General features: G+C 36.0%; 1 protein-coding gene across 4 annotated transcripts in view; it reads right to left on the bottom strand.

Annotated features, from left to right (window-relative positions):
* SBF2 (SET binding factor 2) overlaps positions 1-23,876 on the bottom strand; it is a 490,796-nt gene that overhangs the window by 85,104 nt on the left and 381,816 nt on the right. For all 4 annotated transcript variants that reach the window (XM_060605981.3, XM_078433202.2, XM_060605979.3 and 1 more), the window contains exon 18: positions 1,666-1,836. In XM_060605981.3, coding sequence (XP_060461964.2) covers positions 1,666-1,836 — 171 coding nt within the window. The remainder of the gene's footprint in view (positions 1-1,665; positions 1,837-23,876) is intronic.

Below are 23,876 nucleotides of genomic sequence, written 5' to 3'. Positions count from 1 at the left end.
GAAAAAGCAACCCTTGTGCACTATTGGTGGGAATGGAAACTAGTGCAGCCACTGTGGAAAACAGAATGAAGGTTCTTCAAAAAATTTAAAATAGAGATAATTTCCTTGTAAATGTGGGAGTCAAATATTATTAGGACACAGGTATACAGGTGGTAATGATCCAGTAATTCCACTACTGGGTATTCACCTAAAGAATAGGAAAACACTAATTTGAAAAGATACATGCATTGATATGTTGGCATTATTTATAATGCCAAATTAGGAAGCAACCCAAGTGTCCACTGACAGATGAATAAAGATATGGTGTGTGTGTGAGTGTGTGTGTGTGTGTGTGTGTGTGTATACACACACATACATACATATATATATGTATGTATATGTGTATATATATATATATATTATTCAACCATAAAAAAGAATGAAATCTTGCCATTTGCAACAACATGGATGTATCTAGAGGGTATAAATGCTAAGTGAAATGAGTCAGTCAGAGAAAGACAAACACCATATGATTTCACTTATATGTGTAATTTAAGAAACAAAACAAATGAACAAAGAAAAAAAGAGACAAAAAAAATAGGCTTTAACTATAGAGAACAATGTGGTGGTTCCAGAGGAAAGGTGAGTGGGGGAATGGGTGAAATAGGTGAAGGAGATTAAGAGTACACTTAATGTGATGAACACTGAGTAATGAATATATAGAATTACCGAATCACTATATTATACACCTGAAAATAATATAACAATGTATGTTAATTACACTGAAATTTAAAAAAATGAAGTAAAATGGAGGGTGATGGGAAGGATCATCAGTAATGTATTAGCCCAGCATGTAGAATTAAAAATTACTCTTAATAAAAAAAAAATTAAAAAATTACTCTTAAAGTGAATCAACATTGACAATCAGCCTTTAATCCTGGTTTAAGTTCAATTAATAAGGTTGGTAATTTCTAACATTTATTATTTACTATGTGTCAGGCACTTTTGAGTGCCCTTTACTTGTATTATACATCAAAGTCTTACAAAAATTCTATCTACTCATTTTACCAATGTGGAAATAAGGCACAGAGAAGTAAAGTGATTGCCTAAGACCAGACACTTAGTGAATGACACTTTAAAATTTCAGAAAATTTAAACTCCTTTTTCAAATTAAAAACAATTTTCTTGTTTTAAAATATTCTGATATTTTTCTGAAGTATAATTGATGCTGATAAAATATGTAGAAACATATAGAATATTCCTAAAAGGAGAACTAGACTTATTGCTGACATACTTTTGAGAAGAACTATTGAATTTTACATTTATTTTAGAGTCATTTAACTTTAATTTGACATTTCTTCAAAAAGTTAATTGCACAAAGACATCTGCCCAGGTATTTTCATTTTCTTTTTTCTGTTCAACTTCCTATAATTGTTTCAAAAGGATTCTTATTTATTAAAATATAATAAAACAATTCTAATGCTAAAGAACTATATTAAGAAGTTATTATGGAAAAATGTAATATCAGAAATCAACACAGTAAAGACGGTCACGACAGGATTCCCTAAAATGAAACTTAAATGCATTGGTAGAAAGTGCTTGGGTTTCTTTTTGCCCTGGGAATATCTGAATAAGCTTTCCTTGAAGCCAGATCCCAGTCCCACACCAGCACCTTTCTTCTCTTACCTTTTGCTTCAGATATGGGGCATGATTGTCTTCCTTGGCTGAGAGATACAGAGAGCGAACCTGTTCCTGCACTGCACTGTAGAAGGTTGTCTCCCAAAATTGCTGATTCGTCCAAATGGGGTGGTCCTGCACACAGGTGTAAGCAAACTGGCTGACTCCAGGGGCCAGTTTCTGTGAGAACACACAATACATATCATCACAGGGCTGACCAAGTCATGAAGGTTCAGAAAATTACAGGGGTCATGGTTGATCATAGATGTTATCAAAGGGTTTACCTAAACAATACCTTATGGCAGTACAAGCTTAGCAATCAGCAACCTATTCATTTTTCTCCTTTCTTTTTTTAAACATATTAATTTTATAGCTGGCAACTTTGGGCTTCCTATGAAATCCTTTAGGGTCTCAGTCACTTCACAGACATTTTAGCATCAGCTAGAAATCGAAGTTATTATATGAATTAGAGAATGTATGAAAAGTACCTGGCACTTTGGAGTTGGTAGCTCTTATTACAATTAGGATATGTAAATGAAATCCATCGTAACCTAAACATAAAGCTTCAGATAATTTAAATTTTTTTCTACTTGGTTTTAGAGTACATTTTGCTGGGGGGGGAGGCACTAATTAACATGTGAGTGAACCTGCAGTGTGGCCTTACACACAGAATGAGGGCGTGTCATGCATTTGGGACTCAAGAAGAATTACACCCTCCCTACTGGTCACTCTAGCCCATTACCTCCCCACCAAGACTGCTGCCTGCCTCACATACTCCCTAGCAGAATGTCCTGCACTTCAATGGCATTTTCTGGTAACCAAGACTGGTCAAGGGAAGGTAATCTCAAACCAAACCTTCCTTTCCAGGACTTCCTGCTGGGCTTCAAAGTAAGAGTAAACCTTACTCTGTGATTTACAATAGAAGGAAGGAAAACTAACTCTGCAGGCACTTGAGGCACTTCATAAATATTTACATATCTCACTTAATACTAAATATAAGATGCACCTTATTATTGCCAATTTAAGGAAGAGGAAACAGAAGTTCAGGGAGGTTTAAGTGATTGCCTAAAGCCAAATAACAAATTACATAAGTAGTAAAAACGATTTTCAAGCCCAAAGTTTGTTTGGTTCCAAAGCCCCTGCTCTTTTTTGTATACCAAACTGTCTTGCAAAAAACATCATAAAAGAAGTTAAGTACTAATTAGCACTGCTGTTTTTTTCCTGCACTTCAGGGTTTTGTTTCCCAAAGTAATATTCTGCCTTGAGGATCTGGTATGATTTTAATTAACATTGTATTTTTACTTTCACATGTGATTCATATTGTCAGTTCCAGTTAATGATTTAAATAATCTTTCCATAGCTACTGGCTTTCATCTCTAAAGGTTAAAGATATTTCAAAAATTTTTTAATTGATAATTTCTCAGCAAACAGCAGGTAATGTTCTCAATAGACAATTTTTGTTCATTTTATTTTTTGGAATTGAGTTCATCTGTTTTCAATGATTAGGACTAAGGTTTCTGATAAGGTTTTTAAAGCAATTTAATAAGATTACTTCTCTTCTTTTGGAATGTTGGACACTGAAGATTACTATTAAGGTTATATATATAAGAGTTATCTGGCAAAAGTTGGTTCATTTCTTAGGGATGTATAACAGATGAATAAGATACCTGGTAAAAATGATATTCTAATACATGCTAATTTCCTTCTTGGTCTAGAGCAGACTAAACCTAGAACTGGAATAGGCACCATGCATACCACGAAATGTAGCACCTATTTAGTTGGAAGCGGGATGGCTGTGATTTTGCCTATGAGAGTCTATGTATTTCTGTATCACATGTGTAAGTCCCTTTCAAGCTAGGACTATGTACTGCTGCTGAGATGATTGACTATAACTCCCAATCAGGTGACTATAAGTTGAGATTGGTTGTAAAACAAAAATCAAGAGTTCTCCAAAGGGAAGCTGCAAGAGGATCACTGTTGATCTTCATAATGCCTATATACTCCTTTAAAACATAGTTACCATCTACCATTGGGGAATCTTGGGCAAAATGTGTGTGGTTCTGGGAGTATGTAAGCAGAAGTCACAGACAATGTGAATCCCACGTTCCTCCTATACTCTGCTTGTAGATACTTGGGATGTAGGTTGCACTTTTTTTTTTTTTTTTTTGCTCTGCAGCACTCTAAGGACTAATAATGATCTCAGTAGCAGTGCACAGACCTATTTTGAAAGGGATTTTAGGGGTGCCTGGGTGGCTCAGTCAGTTAAGGGTCTGACTTCAGCTCAGGTCATGATCTCATGGTTTGTGAGTTCAAGCCCCTTGTCAGGCTCTGTGCTGACAGCTCAGAACCTGGAGCCTGCTTCGGATTCTGTGTCTCCCTCTCTCTCTGCCCCTCCCCCGCTCACGCTCTGCCTCTCTCTCAAAAATAAATAAACATTAAAAAAAAAAGAAAGATTTTAAAGGCATGAAATTCAAACAAGATAAAAGCATAATTCTCAGTTCCCTTTCCTGTAAGTATAGTCAGAAGCAGCACCATTTCTTACAAATGCAAGATAATAAACAGCAGCTCTTAAAATTTTTAAATTTTAGAGTTCCAAAATTAATATAGATGAGCTCAGAAAAACAGAGCTCTTAGCAAATCCTTATCAGTTTCTCACATAAAGTACTTTTAGGATCATCAACACACCAAAAAAGCTATTATTAACTTTAGATCTCTTATTACAACTTGACAGAGTTCCTTAGGGATCTGAGAGCATAATGAAGCCCTGCCTTTCCTTTTCAGCATTTTTCTTACTGATGCTGCATATTCACTTTCCTTGGCACATATGAATTACTATCTTCCTATTTATTCATAAACTAAAAATGAATATGCAAAAACTCTCCTAAATCTTCCAAAAAAAAAGTGGCCTGTATATATTCCAAGATAGAGTGACAGTGGCTCCAAGTATCAGCACCCACAACTGTTTCCAGGTGAGACACTGTAGTGGGGGGGAAGTGATTATAGGATACTTTTTGGTGGCAAGGCAGTCACACATGGCTATGGCATCTGATATATGCATAATAAATCATTAATTCCCCAATACTTCAACTATTATTATTTTTCCAAATAGGAAACCTTCCTCCTTCCTTGTGGTTTCCTGCAATGTCTTTCCAACCACAGGCAAGGGCCACTGTGTCCCTCACTGTTAGGATGGGAGAGCCCACACACTGATGGGCAGGTGTGTTCTTATGACCAGCAGAGGGCAGTAGCACCTTATTCTGCTCACATTCTATCAGGGCTTTAGATAGGAACTGCAAAAATGGAGCTTTGTAGTCTAGCTGGTCTTGGGTGGTAAGGTGAATGCTGCATGTCTTCACTGTGTATTTGCGAGACCCTACGAAAAAAAAATGGATTTCCCCGAGGTCATACAGCAAGCTGAGTAGAAGGGATGAGAAATAAGGTTTTCTGCTGTTCAGTATCATTTCTGTAAGATATAAAAATTGAGATATTCCACAAAACTATATTATAATTATCTGGAGAAGGATACAATGAGATTGTTTAGAGTCTCCAATTCACTATTTCTGTAACAGTAGTATTTGTAAACAAAGAAAATAAGCACCTATCTATGAAACTATCTCCCGCTAATAACTTCTTTGAAGAGAAAACTTTCCTATGATAGTTTCTCAAATTGGCCCATATACCAACTTCATGACCTTTTGTTTTGTACAAACATGAGACCCAATCCACACTGAGAGTGCAATGGTGGTGGTGGTGGTCATGGTAGGGAATGCTGTTGTCAAATGACAGCTCTCTTTCCCTTCAATTTTGGCAACAATATTTATTTTATATTTCCTAATATTTTTTTATGGTTCTGTCCTAAAAAAACAAGTGATATTTTGCCATGCAATTTTATGAGATGTTTAAGAATATGTTGACTTCCTTATCTAGAAAAAAACAATAGCCCTGAAGGTACTAGATTAAATAAACAATGCCATTTGTTTTCCACAAAGCATTCAAAGGAAATTCAGCATGGGATAGGGTATGGAGAATAAAATCACCAGGCTTACCAACCAGCAGGCCAGATTCAAATCTAAATAAATGGACACAAATCATTTCAGAGACGAGTTGGTCAAGGGGAAGGTTAAGATGTCAGTATGAGGGGTCGGTCTAAGGTCTGTCTGGCTAGACATGCTTGTTCTCCAGGCCCAAGGACCCAGTTAGGGGGCGTAGAGGGAAACCAGATTTCAGGAAAAAAGCTAGCTGGTAGGATTGATTCCACAAATATGTAATGGTCTTAAAGAATAATGCAGAATACAAATATTTATTGTTTAAGTTGCTGGGTATTTCGAATCTACCTCTGATGCTGGAATACAAGTATACTTCATTGCACAGTTTGGGGATGGTGCCAACCACTACTTTTATGATTTTACACTGGCCTGACAAGGATTATATTGTAGGTTTCATTTTACCCCTTATTGATGCTTCTCAAAGTATACAATTTATATTTCATTGACTTATGCAATATTTAATTAAACTACATAATTGAGAAGAAACACAACAAACTCTTTGTAAACATATAACTCAGAAGGGGCAGAAACAGAGTGGCTTATAGTATATAGGATACTGTGTGCATTAGTCATTGCAATTTACAGAATGGTAAATCCAAATAGTTAAAAAAAGGGTGATTGTGAGAATCTACTATAATTTTTTCTGTTCTGCTACCTTATACTCTAAGATTGACTAGTGCAAGTAACCTCAATTCCATAATGGTCTAAACCTCTCCCAGATTACTTAGAAGATTCAGGCACACAATTTCTGCACAAGAAGTACATTCATTCACCAGTACATTCATCTGATGTGCCAATTTCAGTAGTTGGAACAACAGGGTTGAAGTCCTTAACCGTTTATCTTTCTTTTTTTTTTTAGTTTATTTATTTATTTATTTACTTACTTACTTACTTACTTTTTAATGTTTATTTTTGAGAGAGAGAGTGAGTATGAGTGGGGAAGGGGAAAAAAAGAGAGGGAGACAGAATCTGAAGCAGGCTCCAGGCTCCGAGCTGACATGTGGGGCTTGAACTCACGAGCTGTGAGATCATGACCTGAGCCGAAGTCAGACGTTTAACCGACTGAGTCACCCAGGCGTCCCTATTCATTTATTTTGAAAGACAGGGAGTATGCATGTGAGCACGCACACACAAGCTGGGGAAGGGCAGAGAGAGAGAATCCCAAGCAGGCTCCAGGCTCCGAGCTGATATGTGGGGCTCAAACTCACGAGCCATGAGATCATGACCTGAGCTGAAGTTGGACGCTTAACTGATTGAGCCCAGGTGTCCCTATTTATCTATTTCGAAAGAGAGAGAGTGTGCGTGTGAGCATGTACACACAAACGGGGGAGGAGCAGAGAGAGAATACCAAGCAGGCTCTGTGGTATCAGTGCAGAGCCCAGTGTAGAGCTCAACCCACGAATCGCGAGATCATGACCTGAGTCAAAATCAAGGGGCTACCCAGGTGCCCCTAACCACTTATCCTTCCAAAGATTCTCTGTATTAGGTTGCTTAGTAAATACTAAGAGAAAATATTAAGAGATCAGATGTCAAATCAATTTTGACTTTGACATTTGTAGGAACAAAATACAAGCTTGTTGTCAAGTCCTTTGCCTGGGTTTGGTATTCTTAAAAATACAAGATAGGATCCAAATCTCCTACCCCCCCCCCTTTTTTTTTTACAGGTTTTAAAACTTTATTTCTATTTTTATTTTAAAGTTTATTTATTTTTGAGAGAGTAAGAGCGAGCACAAGTGGGGGAGGGGCAGAGAGAGAGAGAGAGAGAGAGAAACACTGAATCTGTAGTAGGCTCCAGGCTCTAAGCTGTCTGTCAGCACAGAGCCCATAGTGGGGCTCAAACTCACAAGCCGTGAGATCATGACCTGAGCCAAAGTCAGATGCTTAACCAACTGAGCCACCCAGGCACACACAGGTTTTTATAAATATATATAAATATTACCATATTATGTTTTCTTCTGCAGTTTGTTTTTTCACATATTATGATGCTAGACTTATTCAGGTAATAATAGTATATAATAATTATTATTAAAACTAATCTACACTGATCTTTCACTATGTACACTTATCAACTTACTTAGTCTTTATGCAACCTTATGATTCACTGAGATTTTTACCCCTGTTTTAGAGGTGAAAGAACTGAGGCACAGAGAGTCAAGTATCTTACCCAAAAGAAAACTGCCAGGAAGTGGTGGAACTAGAGTTGGATTCAAACCTAGACAGTTTCTTAACAGTTTCAAACCCAGAATCTGTTTTCGTAATTACTGCACAATTTAACTACGGTATGGAATTCCATTACATGAATATGTAGCATTTCCTTGCTCCTGTTAATGGACATTTGTATTGTTTTCAACTTTTTGCTATGTTAAATAATAGTGTATAAACATTATCACACATGTCAAATGTCAACTTTGATTATTGGTTTCAGTACCATTTAATAGTGCCTGGAAATACTTGAGAGGGGCCTAAGAAATATGATAATTAATTCCCACTGTTTTCTGTACAAATAAATTTTGGGGTTATTGATACATTGGCTATTCTTCCAGTGAGAAATTATTTCATGCAAGTCTTTTACAAATACACTACTAAAAAAATAATTCTTTAACATCAGATAGCTAGTCAGGTTTTGAATTTTTTACTACCTTATAAATGTTAAAAGTTTTTTTTTTTTTTCACAATTAGTTTGATTCAGGAAGGACCCAAATATGGTCCATATATTACTATTAGTTATATCTCTGAGTTAAGTTTTAATCTATAGGTTCCTTTACCACCTATCTCTTTCTCTATCTCTCTTTTTTTTTTTTTTTTTGAGAGAGAGAGAGAGAGAGAGAGAGAGAGAGAGACATAGAGAGAGAATGAAAACAGGGGAGAGGGACTGAGGGGGAGAGAAGAAAATATTAAGCAGGCTCCATGCTCAGTGCAGAGCCTGATGCAGGGCTCGATCCCATGACTGTGAGATCCTCACTTGAGGTGAAATCAAAAGTTGGATGGTTTACTGATGAGCCACCCAGGTGCCCCTCTCTCTCTTATTTTCCCTCTCACTTGCAATCTATTTGTTGAAGAAACTGGATCATTTATCCAATAGTTTCCATTAGTCTGGTGGTTGTTGACTACATCCCAGTGGTGTCATATGACATATTCTTTTGTCCTCTGTATTTCCTGAAAAGTGGCAGTTGGATCTAGAGGCTTGATGGGATTCAGGCTTGATTGTTTGGCAAGAATACTTCATGGATTGTATTTCTATATATGGTTGTCTCTTTTTTGTGATGTTAAAGGTTGTTTATGGTCAATGCTTAGATTCATTACTCATTAGGAATAATCAAATAGTGATATTCTCATTCTAGCATCATTTCCTCATTTATTAGAGTATTTCTGTAAAGAGAAATTTCCTATTCATCAACTGTTTGGTGACCTGAACATGTAATTTGTACCGGATAAATACAAGATTTTATCCCTTCATTTATCAGTTTTAAAAACAATGCATTATTTTCTAGCATCCATCACAGTTGACCAGTTTTTCTTTTTTTATTCATATTTTTCTGAACTCATGGATTTTTAAAGTTTATTTATTTTGAGAGAGAGAGAGAGAGAACATGGGAAGGACAGAGAGAGAGACGGAGAGAGAGAATCTCACGCAGGTTCCACACTGTCAGCACGGAGCCTGATGTCAGGTTTGAACCAATGTACTGTGAGATCATGACCTGAGCTAAAATCAAGAGTCAGACACTTAACCGACTGAGCCATCCAGACACCCCTGAACTCATGGATTTTAAAACACATTTAACTATTCTTAAACCTGTTTAGGAACAAAGCAAAATAATCTATCCATAAGTGTTTACTGTAAACTCATGCTTTTCATTAACTCAATACCAAGCACTATGGGACCTCTGTCTACAAAGTGCTTATAATCTATATAGAGAGATAAGAACTCCACATGTGAAGACTGATGCACCTCATAATGTTGTTTATAACAGCACCGTAAATCAGGAAGATTAAGGGCCTGATTGGGAGAACATAGTCAGCAAAGAAGTGAGTAGATACACATCAAGGTGTTTTTTCTGAGGTGTGACTACAAAAGGAATGGAAGAAGAAAAGCATCTGTGGGTCCCAGCACAGGAAATTGAGAAATTTGGTGAGTCACAGATCTCACTATGTGTACTTGCAAATGCCCTAAAAGCTCAACAAAAATGTTTATTATGGCATTATCTTTAATAGCTATACCCCCTCCAAAGTTAGCAGTTTTAATGCCTAACAATGGAGAAGGAAGGTTAGGTAAATGACAGAACATTATTAACACCAAAGAATATTATTCTGCCATTAAAGTAGTTATATGGTGATGCTTATATGAAAGAAGTACTTATGCTACATTTAAGAAAATCAGCCAAATATGCTATGATTGTATCTATAAGTATACAAAGAGTGGGAGGAAAAAGGCAAAATGAAAATGAAGTAAAAGTAGTAGAATTTTGACAATTTATTTTCCTTCTTCAAAAATAATTTTAAGGGCTCTTTTTATTAAATATGGCAGATTAGGGGCGCCTGGGTGGCTCAGTCAGTTAAATGTCCGACTTTAGCTCAGGTCATGATCTCACGGTTCATGGGTTTGAGCCCGACGTTGGCCTCTGTTTTGACAGCTCGGCACCTGGAACCTGCTTTGTATTCTGTGTCTCCCTCTCTTCCCTGTCGCTCACCCCCGGACTCATGCCCTGTCTCTCTCTGTCTCTCTCTCAAAAATTAAAAAAAATAGTAAGTGTGGCAGACTGAATAGTCTTTTGTTCCTCAAACCCCACTGAAATGACCACAAAAGAAGAAAATGGCAAAACATACAAGAGCAAAGAGAATGAGAAAAAAGACAAGAGATCAGGGAGATTAATAAAATTTTAGAAGTCATGAAGTGGATTTATAAGCAGTAGCAAATTCTGAAGAACCGATAAGCTGAAACGCCACACTACTTAGAGAAGGAAAAGCCCCCTTCACACTTCAAAAAAGTGAATTTTATGGTACATGAATGATATCTTAATTAAAAAATGGAAACAACTCAAATATTCATCAGTTAATGAATAAATATGGTACAGACTTGCAATGTAATATTATGTGGCGATAAAACATATGAGATACTGATACATGCTATATACCATGGAGGAAACTTGATAACATTATGCTAAGTGAAAGAAGCTGGTCATGAAAGATCACATGTTGTAAAATTTCATTCATACAAATGAAATGTCCAGAACAGGCAAATCCACAGAGGCAGAAAGTAGATTAGTGATAGCACAAGGCTCGGGGAATGGTGGAATGGATAGTGACAACTAATGGCTATGGTGTTTCTTTTTGTGGTAATGAAAATGCTTTAAAATTGATTCTGGTGTACACCTGAAACTAATAACACTGTGTGTCAACTATACTCAAATAAAAAAATTTTTTAATTGATTGTGATGGAAGAAAGTATCTAAAAACCACTGAATTGTATAGTTTAAATGGATGAATTGTATATGGCATGTGAATTACATCTTAATAAAACATTAGAAAAAGGTTGCTGACAAGAAGAGCTGGGTGAGGATGTGTGGAAACTACCTGTTACCTTTGCAACTTTTGGTAAATGTGCAAATACTCTAAAATACAAGTTTACTTAAATACTCTAAAATACAAGTTTACTTAAAAAAAAGACAAAAATGATATAGTATGCTGACACTATTCAAAAGAAAACTGGAGTGGCTATGTTAATAGAAGATTTAGATTTCAAAGTAAAGAATATTAGTGCAAATAAAGATAATTTTCTAATGGTAAAGAATTAATCAAGAAGACATAAAACCCAAAGTACTTATGTATTAAGTAAGAAAGCTTTATAATACATGAATGAAATCTGATAGAAAGGCAAGGAGAAATAAATACACAACTATAGTTGGAGATTTTAATCTCTCTAAATACTAGAAATGTAAGAAAAAAATAATCAGGAAGGATATACTATCAACTAACTTAATCTGATTTGATTTTTTAATAGCACAATAGCAAAATATCCATGCTTTTCAAATGCATACAAAACATTTACTAAGAAAACCTGCATTGTGGGTGATAAAATAAATCTTAAGGAGGGCACTTGTTGGGATGAGCACTGGGTACTATATGCAAGTGATGAATCACTAAATTCTACTCCTGAAATAATTATTACAGTACATGTTAACTAACTTGGATTTAAATAAAATTAAAAAATTAAAATATACATATGTATTTTTTAAAGGGATTCAAATCACACAAAATATATTCTCTGACCAAAATGGAATTAAATTAGAAGTGTATTATGCTAAACGAAATAAACCAGGCAGAGAAAGACAAATATCATATGATTTCACTCATATGTGGAATTTAAGAAACATAATAGATGAACATAGGGGAAGGGAAGGAAAAATAAGATAAAATCAGAGGTAGGCAAATCATAAGAAACTCTTAAATACAGAGAACAAACTGGGTGTTGCTAGAGGGGAGGTGAATAGGGAGATGGGCTAACTGGGTGATGGGCATTAAGGAGGGCACCTGTTGGGATGAGCACTGGGTGTCATATGTACGTGATGAATCACTGGATTCTACTCCCAAAACCAATACTACACTGTATGTTAACTAACTTGAATTTAAATAAAAAAAAAAAAAAGAAATCAATAATAGAAAGTTAGCTAGAAAAATCTCCAAATATAGAAACTAAATGATTCATGGATCAAAGAAGAAATAAAAGGGGAAATTAGGAAATACTTTGCACTAAATGAAAGTGAAACATATCAGAATTTGTGGGATGGCACTAACCATTTCTTTGGGGAAGATTTACAGCACTAAATGCCTGTGAGAGAAAAGAAGAATTGTCTCAAATCAATGGCCTCAGCTTATACTTAGAAAAATTAGAAGAAAAAAAAAAAAGCAAATTAAAGTCAAAGCAAGCAAAAGAAAGGAATTAAGGTTACAGCAATCATCAGTGAAACAGAAAATAGAAAAGTAAAAAATACCAATAAAACCAAAAGCTGGTTCTTTGAGATTCATAAAATTAATAAACCTTTAGCCAGACTGATTAGAAATAAAGACAAAATTACCAAGTAACATTACTAAAGATTCTACAGATATTTAAAACAAATCATAAAGAAATATGAACAACTTTATGTCAACAATATTGACTACTTAGATGAAATGGACAAACTCCTTAAGAAATAAACTACCAAACCTCACTCAAGAGGAAACATAACTTGAATAGGCTCCTATCTATTAGAGACATTGAAATTGTAGTAAAAAGTCTTCTCACAAAGAAAGCCCCCAACACAAATGGCTCCACTAAAAACTCTCTCAAACATTTAAGAAGGAACTTGCACCAATTCAACACAAACTCTTCCAAATAATTAAAGAAGACTGTATACCTTTCAACTCATTCTATGAGTGTGTTATCTCTGATTAAAAAACCAGAAGACATTACAAAATTATATCAATATGCTGCATGAATACAGATGCAAAAATTCTAAACACAATTTTAGCAAATCAAATCTAGCATATATTAAAAGGATAATACATTATAACCAGCAAGTGGGACAGTTGCAAATTCAAAACAAGGCAATGGTGTAATGAGTGAGGGTGGAAGAGGCATGAATTAATGGTTCTAATGCCCAGGCCCTTTTGGCTTGGCAGATTCCAGAGATGAAGTGACAAATACAGAGGCTATATATTTACTCCAAATAGTACATGTTCTTTTTTTTTTTTTTTTTTTAATTTTTTTAACGTTTATTTATTTTTGAGACAGAGAGAGACAGAGCATGAACGGCGGAGGGTCAGAGAGAGGGAGACACAGAATCTGAAACAGGCTCCAAGCTCTGAGCTGTCAGCACAGAGCCCGACGCAGGGCTCGAACTCACGGACCATGAGATCATGACCTGAGCTGAAGTCAGCTGCTTAACTGACTGAGCCACCCAGGCGCCTCCAAATAGCACATGTTCTAAAGTAACCTTTATTTATCCATTGATGAAAATGAATATTGTTCCTAGATAAAAATAATAGGGTAGCCACTCTGAAAATAGCTCATACTTCTTGGATTCCACTTTATCAGAGATTAAGGGAAAACTACCTTTCTAGGACTTGGGGTGTATTTTCAGTGATCTGAAGCAATCACTATAAAGCAATTTTTATAGTGTGCCACTAAGGTCTAAAGTGGGGGGATTAGTACAGTATAAAAATATTAGGACATAGTATTTGGCAATGATTTCTTGGATAGGACACTAAAGGCATAACAACAAAAGGAAAAACAGACAAATAGTACTTCATGAAAATTAAAAATTTTTGGCATCCAAAGGGGCGCCTGGTGGCTCCGTCAGTTAAGTGTCTGACTCCTGGTTTTGGCTCAGGTCATGATCTCATGGTTCATGTGTTTGAGCCCCGTGTTGGGCTCCACGCTGACAATGCAGAGCTTGCTTGAGATTCTCTCTCTCTCCCTCTCTCTCTGCCTCTCCCTGCTTGTGCTCTCTCTCTGCCTCTCCCCTCCTTGTGCTCTCTCTCTCTCTAAGTACACTTAAAAAGAAAAAAAGAAATAATAAAGATTTTGTGCACCCAAACACACTACTTGCAGAGTAAAAAGGCAACCCACAGAATGGGAGAAAGTATTTGCAAATCATATACATGATAACCATATTCTGATAAATATTATAAATCACGTTCTGATTAATATTCAGAATATACAGAGAACTTCTAAGACTAAAAATAACAAACCCCACCCTGATTCAAAAATGGACAAAGGACTTGAGTGGACATTTCTTCACAGAAGATAAACAAATGGCCAATAAGCATATGAAAAGATGCTGAACATCACTAATCATAAGGCAAATGCAAATCAAAACTACAACGAAATACCACCTCACACCCATTAGGATAGGTACTATTAAAAAAAAAAAAGCCAGAAAATAGGGTGGGAGGGATGGGTAAAATGGGTGAAGGGGAATGGGAGATAGAGAATTCCAGTTATGGAATGAAAGTCATGGGGATAATAGACACAGCATAAGGAATATAGTCAATGGTATTGTAATAGAGTTATATGCTGACAGATGGTGGCTATGCTTGTGGTGTGCACAGCATAATGTGCAGACATGCTGAATCACTGTGTGTACATCTGACACTAATGTAACATTTATTCAACCATCCTTCCATTACAAAAATTTTAAAAATGCATAAATAAAAAATCATGTTATATATCTTAAACTGGTACAGTGAAATATGTCAATTATTTCTCAATAAAACTAGAAAAAAACACCAGAAAATAACAAGTGCTGGTGAGGAAATAAAGAAGAGGAAGTCTTGTGTATCGCTGGTGGGAATGTAAAATGGTATAGCTACTGTGGAAAACAATATTGTGGTTTCTCAAAAACTTAGAAAAAGAATTACCATACGATCTAACACTTCTACTTCAAAAGAATTGAAAGCAGAGTCTCAAAAAGATATTTGTATACCCATGTTCATAGTGGCATTATTCACAATAGCTAAACTGTGGAAGAAACATAAGTGTCCATCGACTGGATACATGGATAAGCAAAATGTGATATACACATACTAATGGAATATTACTCAGCCTTAAAATGGAAGGAAATTCTGAAATATGCTGTAACATGTATAAACCTTAAGGACACTATGATTAGTGAAATAAGCCAGTTACAGAAAGACAAATACTGTATGATTCCACTGACATGAGGTACTTAGAGTAGTCAAAATCGTAAAGACAAAAAGTATAATGGTAGTTGCCAGGGGCTGGGGGAAGAAGAATGGGGAATTATTGTTTAATAGGTACAGAAATTCAGTTTTACGACTTGAGAAGAGTTATGGGGATGTATGGTGACAGTGGTTGCACATCAATGTGGATGTCTTTAATACCACTGGACTGTACACTTAAAAATGGTCAGGATGGTAAATTTTATGTTATGTATGTTTTACCACAGTAAAAAAGAAAAAAAAATAAGCTTAGTTATGAATGGTAGCTGTAGTCATTACCACTGTCTGATAATTCAGAAGATACATTACGGAAGCAAAGCTAAGATTATGGTATACTGTGCTAACTTCATTTAAGGGTAGCTCTGCCCCATGGGGGTGGCAAGATTCAATATGTAAAACACTTAGCAGAGCAACCTGACACTTAATATCTATTTAATAAAAAGCAGCAGCCAGGGGTTCAAAGACATAGTGCAGGCAGTAGCATAGTTGTACAAGGTAATAGTACACTAGCTAAAAGCCTATGTGGGAAGTCATGGATATGCTGGAAAAATTAAGCACCTGCTTGGGTAAAACAGTAAGCAGTTTTAGTGGCCTGCAGAGGCAGCAAGGCAGGCTAGGCACCTAAAAAGCTGACTATGGCCATCCAGCTCTAACATACATGTAACAGGTCACTACTGTATCAGGATAAAACTACAAAGGTGAATCCCCTGAAAGTGCACATTTCTTTCCTTGCATGATTAAACTTAACAGTTAAAACTTCTGATTAAATTTAGATATTATCTTTATTTGAGAGATTATTCTGATGAGAAAGAGAATCTAGAGGAAAAACACAATTAGCAAACTCTGATTTTTAACTTGAATTTTACTACCAATAATCTAAGAAAAATGAACTTCTTCCTTATACTATTTTCTTCTTTTTACTAGATGAAAGCAGAAACCACAGAACTATTGACTTACAATTTTGTAGTACATCTTTTCCTTTCATAGTTTCCATCTACTCAACTTTTCCAGAGAGAAAAAAAAAAAAAAAAGAAAAAAACAAAACAAAAACCTCAAACAAAAAACCACCCAAAAAACCCCACCCCCCCAAAACACACACACATTAAATTATTTTGTTAGAACTATGAAAAGCAAAGTAAGTCTTGAAAGCATTTCCTATAAACAACAGAATCAACATCTTAGGGCCTAAATTTCTTAATTTTACTGAAGTTTTGACTCAAAAATTTAAGGCCTTTGTCAACGACCAAATAAAGACTCAAATTGTAGGTTGCATCCATAGAACAGTCAACAGTGGGTGAAGTAACTGCAACTGTTACTTCAGTGCCTCCATTTTCCAAGGTTTTATTTTGAAACTGTGGTTGTGAGAGAATGAGTGACAGACAGCCAGTGTGATTCATTAAGGTGGTGCCTCCGCAAAGTGGAGGCCACAGAGCAGTAAATACCGGGGTTGGACCTTGAATAGTTTCTGACTGATAGAATATTCTCAGGTGAGTCACCTAAGCTCTAGCTTAAGTTCATTATGAAGATAACACCTTCTTGACTTGGATGTGTATGTGAAAAAGGTAGACCAACCTATTTTTGAGAAGCAAAACTTAGTATTATAAGCTGACTATATATAGTGGGGAAAGAAAATGTATTTCTTGAAAAGAAATATGCTGTTGTTGAGGAAAACAATTCTTCTTCAACTTTAGTTCTCCTGCTTCTTATTTAGGTTGTAAAGACTCATTAAAACTAAGCCTCTGCAATGAGGAACAAGCTGTTGACCTAGGAGCTGTTTCACAGAAAGAAGAATTATCTACTGAATCATACAGATTGGGTCAAAGTTATCCAAGTTTGCTCACAACTAACCTAGAATTCTAGAAAATAAGTAAATAGTAGTAATTATTTGGCTAAAAATAACCAAGACAGGTCCAGGGTTAAGAATAAATAGTTGTAAAGCTAGATTAAACTGTTCTAGGACTGAAGATGTTCTTTAAGCCCCAAGGGATCATTTTCCATTCCTAAGGCTTTAAGGAACACCACAAAATCATCTCCCTATCCCTATCCCCAGGCTCTATGTCCATTTATTGTATAGAATTTTACTGTTCATGTTTCATTCCTATAGCTTAAGGTCTAGTTCCTACTCAAAAGGAAATAACCCTATGAGTCTATGGCTTCCTTACCCAGGTGCCTACAAATGAATTGAAAGAAGGCAGAAAAGGCAGTCATGAAAGAATCAGAAGTCCAAGGCAGGGGAAAATAAAAGAGTCAATGAAATTGAAAAAGGGCATGGAACAAGGTTGGAGAAACCAAGTATTTGCTTAATTTGCCTGGTCAACTCTCCCTGGGAGGTCCATATTCTCTCCCTGGAATATGCAGAAAAAGGTTCCCAATTCATGCAGAGGTGGGAGGAGTCCAATTCAACATTGGTAAGTGGCTGCAGATTTTTCTGCCTCTCATCAAAACACTTGCAGAAGTGTGCACATCTGCTGGTGTAAGAGCACAAATATGAAAGCATATGGGCACACGCAAACACACAATACTTGTTAAACTGCTTACTTAAAATCCAGAGGATTTTATCTTAATTGTACACAATTGAGGCTCAGTAATTTCATAAGATCACAGAACACCTCCCTCAAATGAGAAAATCTAATCCTTTATTTCACACCAAAATTTCATTTGTCTTTGTATTAAGCAAAATTTGAAATTTCCACTCTGTGTGTTCCATTGCTCAGTGATGAAATAATTTAACACACTTCTGTGTATCCTAGCATGTTTGCATATTAATGTCATAAGGCAGCTATAACATTTCGAAGTTAGATCTCACAGCCTATAATAAAGTCTCAATGGTTACCTTAAAAAAAAAAAAACGCTTACTTGTTCTGAAGTACAGATTTATTAAATTAAAAGAAAGCCCAGAGATAATTTTTCCATTGACAAATGGCATGCTGAGACACACATAAGTAGAGGGGAATAGCCAAAGTCACACAACTAGTTAGAGCTGTGCTGAAACCAGAAAATGATGTTTTATAAGGTACAAAATAATTTGGCCACATCCTCTTTACTTCCTGAGTACTGTTCACTTGTGTAGATGTCATCCTGCAAGTGAAAGAGCTGACTCCTGTGTGCTGAATATACTCTTTGCTTCCTCATTGCCATGATACTGGTTAAACTATTTCTTCCACTTGGAATCTCTCCTTCCAATCTCTAATGGTTAAAAGCCTACCCATTCTCCAAGGACCTATTCAAATGCTACCTTTTCAAAAATGCCTTCCTGGTTGCTTCCTCTCTATTTCTTATCTGTTATGAATGGACTGTTTGTGTCCCCCTAAAATTCTTATGTTGCAGCCCTAGCTTCCCGTGCGGTGTATTTGAAAGAAGTAATTAAAATTAAACGGGGTCCTAAGTGGGGGTGGGTGTCCTGACATGATAGGATTAGAGTCATTCTAAGAACAGATACCAGAAAGTGCTCTCTCTTCCCCTTTCCCTCCCTCCTGTTCTTTTTCACTGTATCCATGCACTGAGGAAACATCATGTAAAGACAGCACGAAGGCAGCTGCAAGCCAGAAAGAAAGTCCTTAATTAGAAACTGAATTGGCCGGAACCTTGATCTTGGATATCTAGCCTCCAGAACCATGAGAAAATAAATGTCTGTGTTTCAACCACGGTCTATAGTATTTTGTTATGGCAGTCCAAGCAGACTAAGCTACTGTCTTACATGGAACTTTGTTTATACTTCTTTAATAATTATTTCATTCTATTTTTACATTTAGCTATTTTTGTTCAAGAATATGCTGAAATGAAAGGTTAGAACCTTTCAGAATTATATAGGATGGAAGAGTTTTTGACAGATTTTAGTTGCCACTGTGCTTTATTTAATAGCAATAAGGAGTGTTAGTATTTTTATTACAAAAAATAATCAAGATGCAAAGAGTTTTAAAAATAATTCTCTACTGTTTTATAAGAAAATGTATGAAATCAGTTCCTACACAGTACTATTTTTGCCTGCTCATTAACAGATGATAATAAATATTTACTAAAAGACCAACAATTTACTAGGTTTTATAAACAAAGTATCGAACAATTATTTAATTAAACATAAATAATTTACAAATTTTGTGTACATATAGTCTCTCTCCTAATAGTCTTTGAAGGCAGAAACCATCTCTGGCACATCTTGGCATCAACTCAAATGTCTGGTTAAAGTATTTTAAATGTGAGTGTTAGAGTTAAATAGAATGATTGTTGAATTCTAAAGAAGTTAATTACATATTTTCTAGGGTTTTGCTTCTAACATTAAAATTTTTATTCTAATTTTATTAGTTGGAAATGTTACCAAGAGTATAATAAAACTATCTAGTTTCTCACAGCCATCCCAGATGGTTCTCTGACTTCTTCCTGGTAATCCCCTGCCATCAATACAAAAGCACTCCAATGACTAAAGGTCCCCCCCACCACTGCTTTCATTTCCCCAATACTTAAGTCTCCCTCAGAAAGTGGTATGTCTTTATCTTTATGTGTCTCACATCATGTAAAAATCTATCAGTGACAAACAGGAACAACTGCGAAGCTGAAGAAATTAAAAACAGACCTCATGAGTTAGGTACAACATGTTTCCTTTTGGACATAAAGGGAATTTGCTGAGTCACTGAGTCAAGTATTTATAGCACCACATAATTTATTTTGCTGTAATAACTTCTGTAATTCAGCAGCTCCTCCACAAGTCTCCATCAAATCCATGATTTCTCAAAAATGCTAACAATGCTGACTAATAGGAAGGAAACAATGCTACCTAAGCAAAATTAACCTAAACAGAGCAATCTATTTATAAAGTGCTCTTTAGGGACAAGTTGTTAATAAAATCTTGGCTTTTGCTACCCACAAAGAGAGTCATGAGTTTTGCATTTGCCATTCTTTTCTCAGTTATGTTATCAGACTGTACTTCACCAGAAATTTTCTAATTCCTATCCTTAGGTCTTTTCCTTACCATACTACACAACAAGAATCACAGCCAGAAGAAACTAAAAGCTACAGGCTGTAAAAGCTGGCATCCTACTACTAGCTGCTTCTGGCTGTAGATGTTTTTGTTTGCTTTTTTTTTTAGCCATCTAGAATTTTTTTTTAAATTAAGCCAACATTTACAAATGAAGAGATTCTATTTAAAGGCTAAACTTCCAGCTTCTCTTGAAAAACTGAAAGATGTGGTAACAATGTTCCTGCATTCCTGCCAGGTGACAACTGATGGGGCAGAGTGGGGGCTGCCCTCATTAGACTTGTTCTTCCTTTGACCTGTTTAACTATTTGCATTATTTGTTGGCTTCTGTAGGCAATTAGTTTGTAACCCCTGCTTAAGCGAAACATGCTATAGATAACTTTCCATGTGGATCTCTCCCTAAGTACTGTAATCAACATTTGTCTGTCATACTAGCCTACTATGTGGCCTCTGTTCCTCCAACCTCTAAATCCTCCTGAACCTCTTCCACACCATTGTAAGTTTCTGAAACACAATCACATCACTGCCTTATTCAAGAGTATGCTATTGTATACTTCTTTGTGACTAGAAAATGATATTAGTCTAAACTCCTTAATATGACATTCTGAAACTGCTATAGAAATGTAAAGATGGATGGAAATTAAAATGGACACATTAATGCTTTAGCAAGTCTTGCCCGAACCAAACTGAACAAAATTTTCTCTTCCTCATTCTTGAAACCTCTCCCTCCCTTTCACTTGTTTTTCTCTAGAATCCTTTGCTCCATGAACTCCATTTCCATATTGACTTCTCACTGATTTCAATGCATACTTAATAACGAGATTCAGATGGCTCTAGTCATGGGACCACCTTGAAGACATAATGAACAGGGTTGGCAGCACGAACCTGATTCCTATCCAAACCTCCCAGATCCTGTATTTTCCTACAAAACCCCTCAAGTCTTTTACCCAGAGCAAGTCTACAGTTTTGAAGGCATTAGCCTGCTGCAACTTCCTCTGCCTGGCAAAATAATAAAACTATCATTCCTCTTTATCTCTAAACTCTGTCTTCATGTTATATTTCGACTCCAGAGCACATGTTATATTTTGGCTCCTATACAACAATTCTAGGCATTTGATTCCAAATTATCTTACCGTTACATCTTCAACATCTAATGACTAAATACAGTGACACTATCCTAAAAGGAAGTGTCAAGTAGCCTGCTATGAAGTTCTGCCCTTTTCAACATTTTTATCAATGACTAGATTACAAGAACTTTGATTTTCAAATTTAAGTAGGAGAAGGAATAGGAAATATTTGCAATTATTTACATTCATTCTATGAGATGCATGCCTTAATCTTTTTCCTACCTTTGGCAAGTGTTCACCATGAAAAATAAAAAGATCTGGAGTCAATGGTGTTTTAAGATTATATACATGTCAATCATAAATATAAAGATACTAGTGCTTCTTTGCCTTTTATAGCACAGTAAGCATTCTTAAAGCATTTTTGGATTAGAATCTCATTTTTCTCAAGACCCAAAAGAAAAGCAGGGTGACAGATAAAAGAAGTAAGCAATGATTAAAAAAAAATTAGATTTGCATTTGGATAGAAGGGTTTGCACAGCATAGGTACCTAAGGATATATTATGCTATAACTAAGAACATTTTTCAGAGCATCAAAGATGTGTTTAGCATGCTGCTGGGGTGGGGGGCTATGATGGTAATTCTATAATGTACTGTCATGTACAAGGTTTAAAACATTGGGATGAAGTTACTGGAATAGTATATAGTTACGGTAGGAAGAATAAGTAACTGACAATTGTGACACAGCATCCCACTAACAGAGAGAGTTATGTTGTAAAAAAGTAAAGTTTATTAACTCCAAAAAAGGTAATATAGTCCAGATAATTTTGTTTTATTCAGTCCTTTGAGGGGATTCAAATTCCATTCCTGATGGACCAATCAATCTCTCATGATAACACTTTGGTATGGGGCACACCCAGATGTCAGCTACAACGCACTTCCCAGAAGTCAAGTCAGCTTCAGTTAACTTTCTTGGATGGAGATGATAACAGACTTTAGTGTTGGCCAAGTATAGTCCCTGCAATCCCCCCCAACCCCAATTAAATAAATGAATTTATTTTGTAAGAAAAACAGTAAAGCAAAATGTGTTGTCTTTCTACTGATTTCCTTATAAAACCACAGATCTTTATAACATAATGAGTCAAGCCATCAAACATGCAATTGTGAAATCAGTTATTTAGTAAATAGATAAAAATTCTGGTCTAATACAAATGCCTTCTTAACTTGAGAGAGATAGCAAAAATGCAAACAGCAGACAGAGAGCCTACGGAAACAGCATTCTAGGGCTTGTCTGAGCAAAAACAAACCTCTTCGTTCTTTGTTAAACTTTGAGAATTACGAATTAGTGCTTTCATTGTTATTCCAGAGAAAATCTGCTATCAAATTTCACAGGTATTGGGATGAAGCCAGTAAAATTTCGACTTAACCACAAGGAAGACCAAGAGTTATTAATGGCGACCTAATATCCTGAATCACAGAAAGTATACAATTGCATACTTCAGCAGGTATTTGCAATATAAAGTAATTTAGCATGATGAGACCACTGATTGGCATGTCAATGTATTGTGTTTTATTTTTGTGAAACTTCCAAAACAGTTCTTAAAAATATCTTCTCTTAACAGAAGACCATGGGGGAAGGGAAGGGTAAAAATATAGTTACAGAGAGAGAGGGAGGCAAGCCATAAGAGACTCTTAAATACAGAGAACAAACTGAAGGTTGATGAGGGGATGAGGGAGAGGGGACAATGGGTGATGGGCATTGAGGAGGGCACTAGTTGGGATGAGCACTGAGTGTTGTGTGTAAGCGATGAACCACAGGAATCTACCCCCCAAACCAAGAGCACACTTTACACAACGTGTGTTAGCCAATTTGATAATAAATTAATATTGAAAAAAACTTCTCTTGCACTAATCAATATTTCTTTTAAGCCATATTCTACTGCAAAGTTAATAAAATATTGTTTAATTAATGTTGTTCCCCTCATCCAAGCACGTATAACAGCCCTTCACTGATCATATCTGGATGTCAAAACTTGGTATCAAAGAGCTACATAATAATAACATCAAGGGGGTACCTCTGTGGCTCAAGTTGGTTAAATGTTTGACTCTTGGGTTTCGGCTCAGGTCATGACCTCATGGTTGGTGAGATCAAGTCTTGTGCAGGGCTCTGCACTGACAGTGCAGAGCCTGCTTGAGATTCTCTTTCCCTCTCTGACCCTTCCTGGCTCATGCATGCTCTCTCTCTCCCTAAATAAATAAACTTAAAAAAAATAATAACATTGATATTAGCTAATAGTTACATAGCACTTGCTATGAACCAGAATTTCTCTTATCTATTGCTGTGTAAAAACAACAGCACAAAAGTTAGTGGCTTAAAAACAACCATTTCAGGGGCACCTGTGTGATTCAGTGGCTCAGTTG

Source organism: Panthera onca, chromosome D1 (assembly GCF_046562875.1).
Source record: "Panthera onca isolate mPanOnc1 chromosome D1, mPanOnc1 haplotype 2, whole genome shotgun sequence".
Classification (NCBI taxonomy): domain Eukaryota; kingdom Metazoa; phylum Chordata; class Mammalia; order Carnivora; family Felidae; genus Panthera; species Panthera onca.
This window is presented reverse-complemented; position numbering and strand designations above follow the sequence as displayed.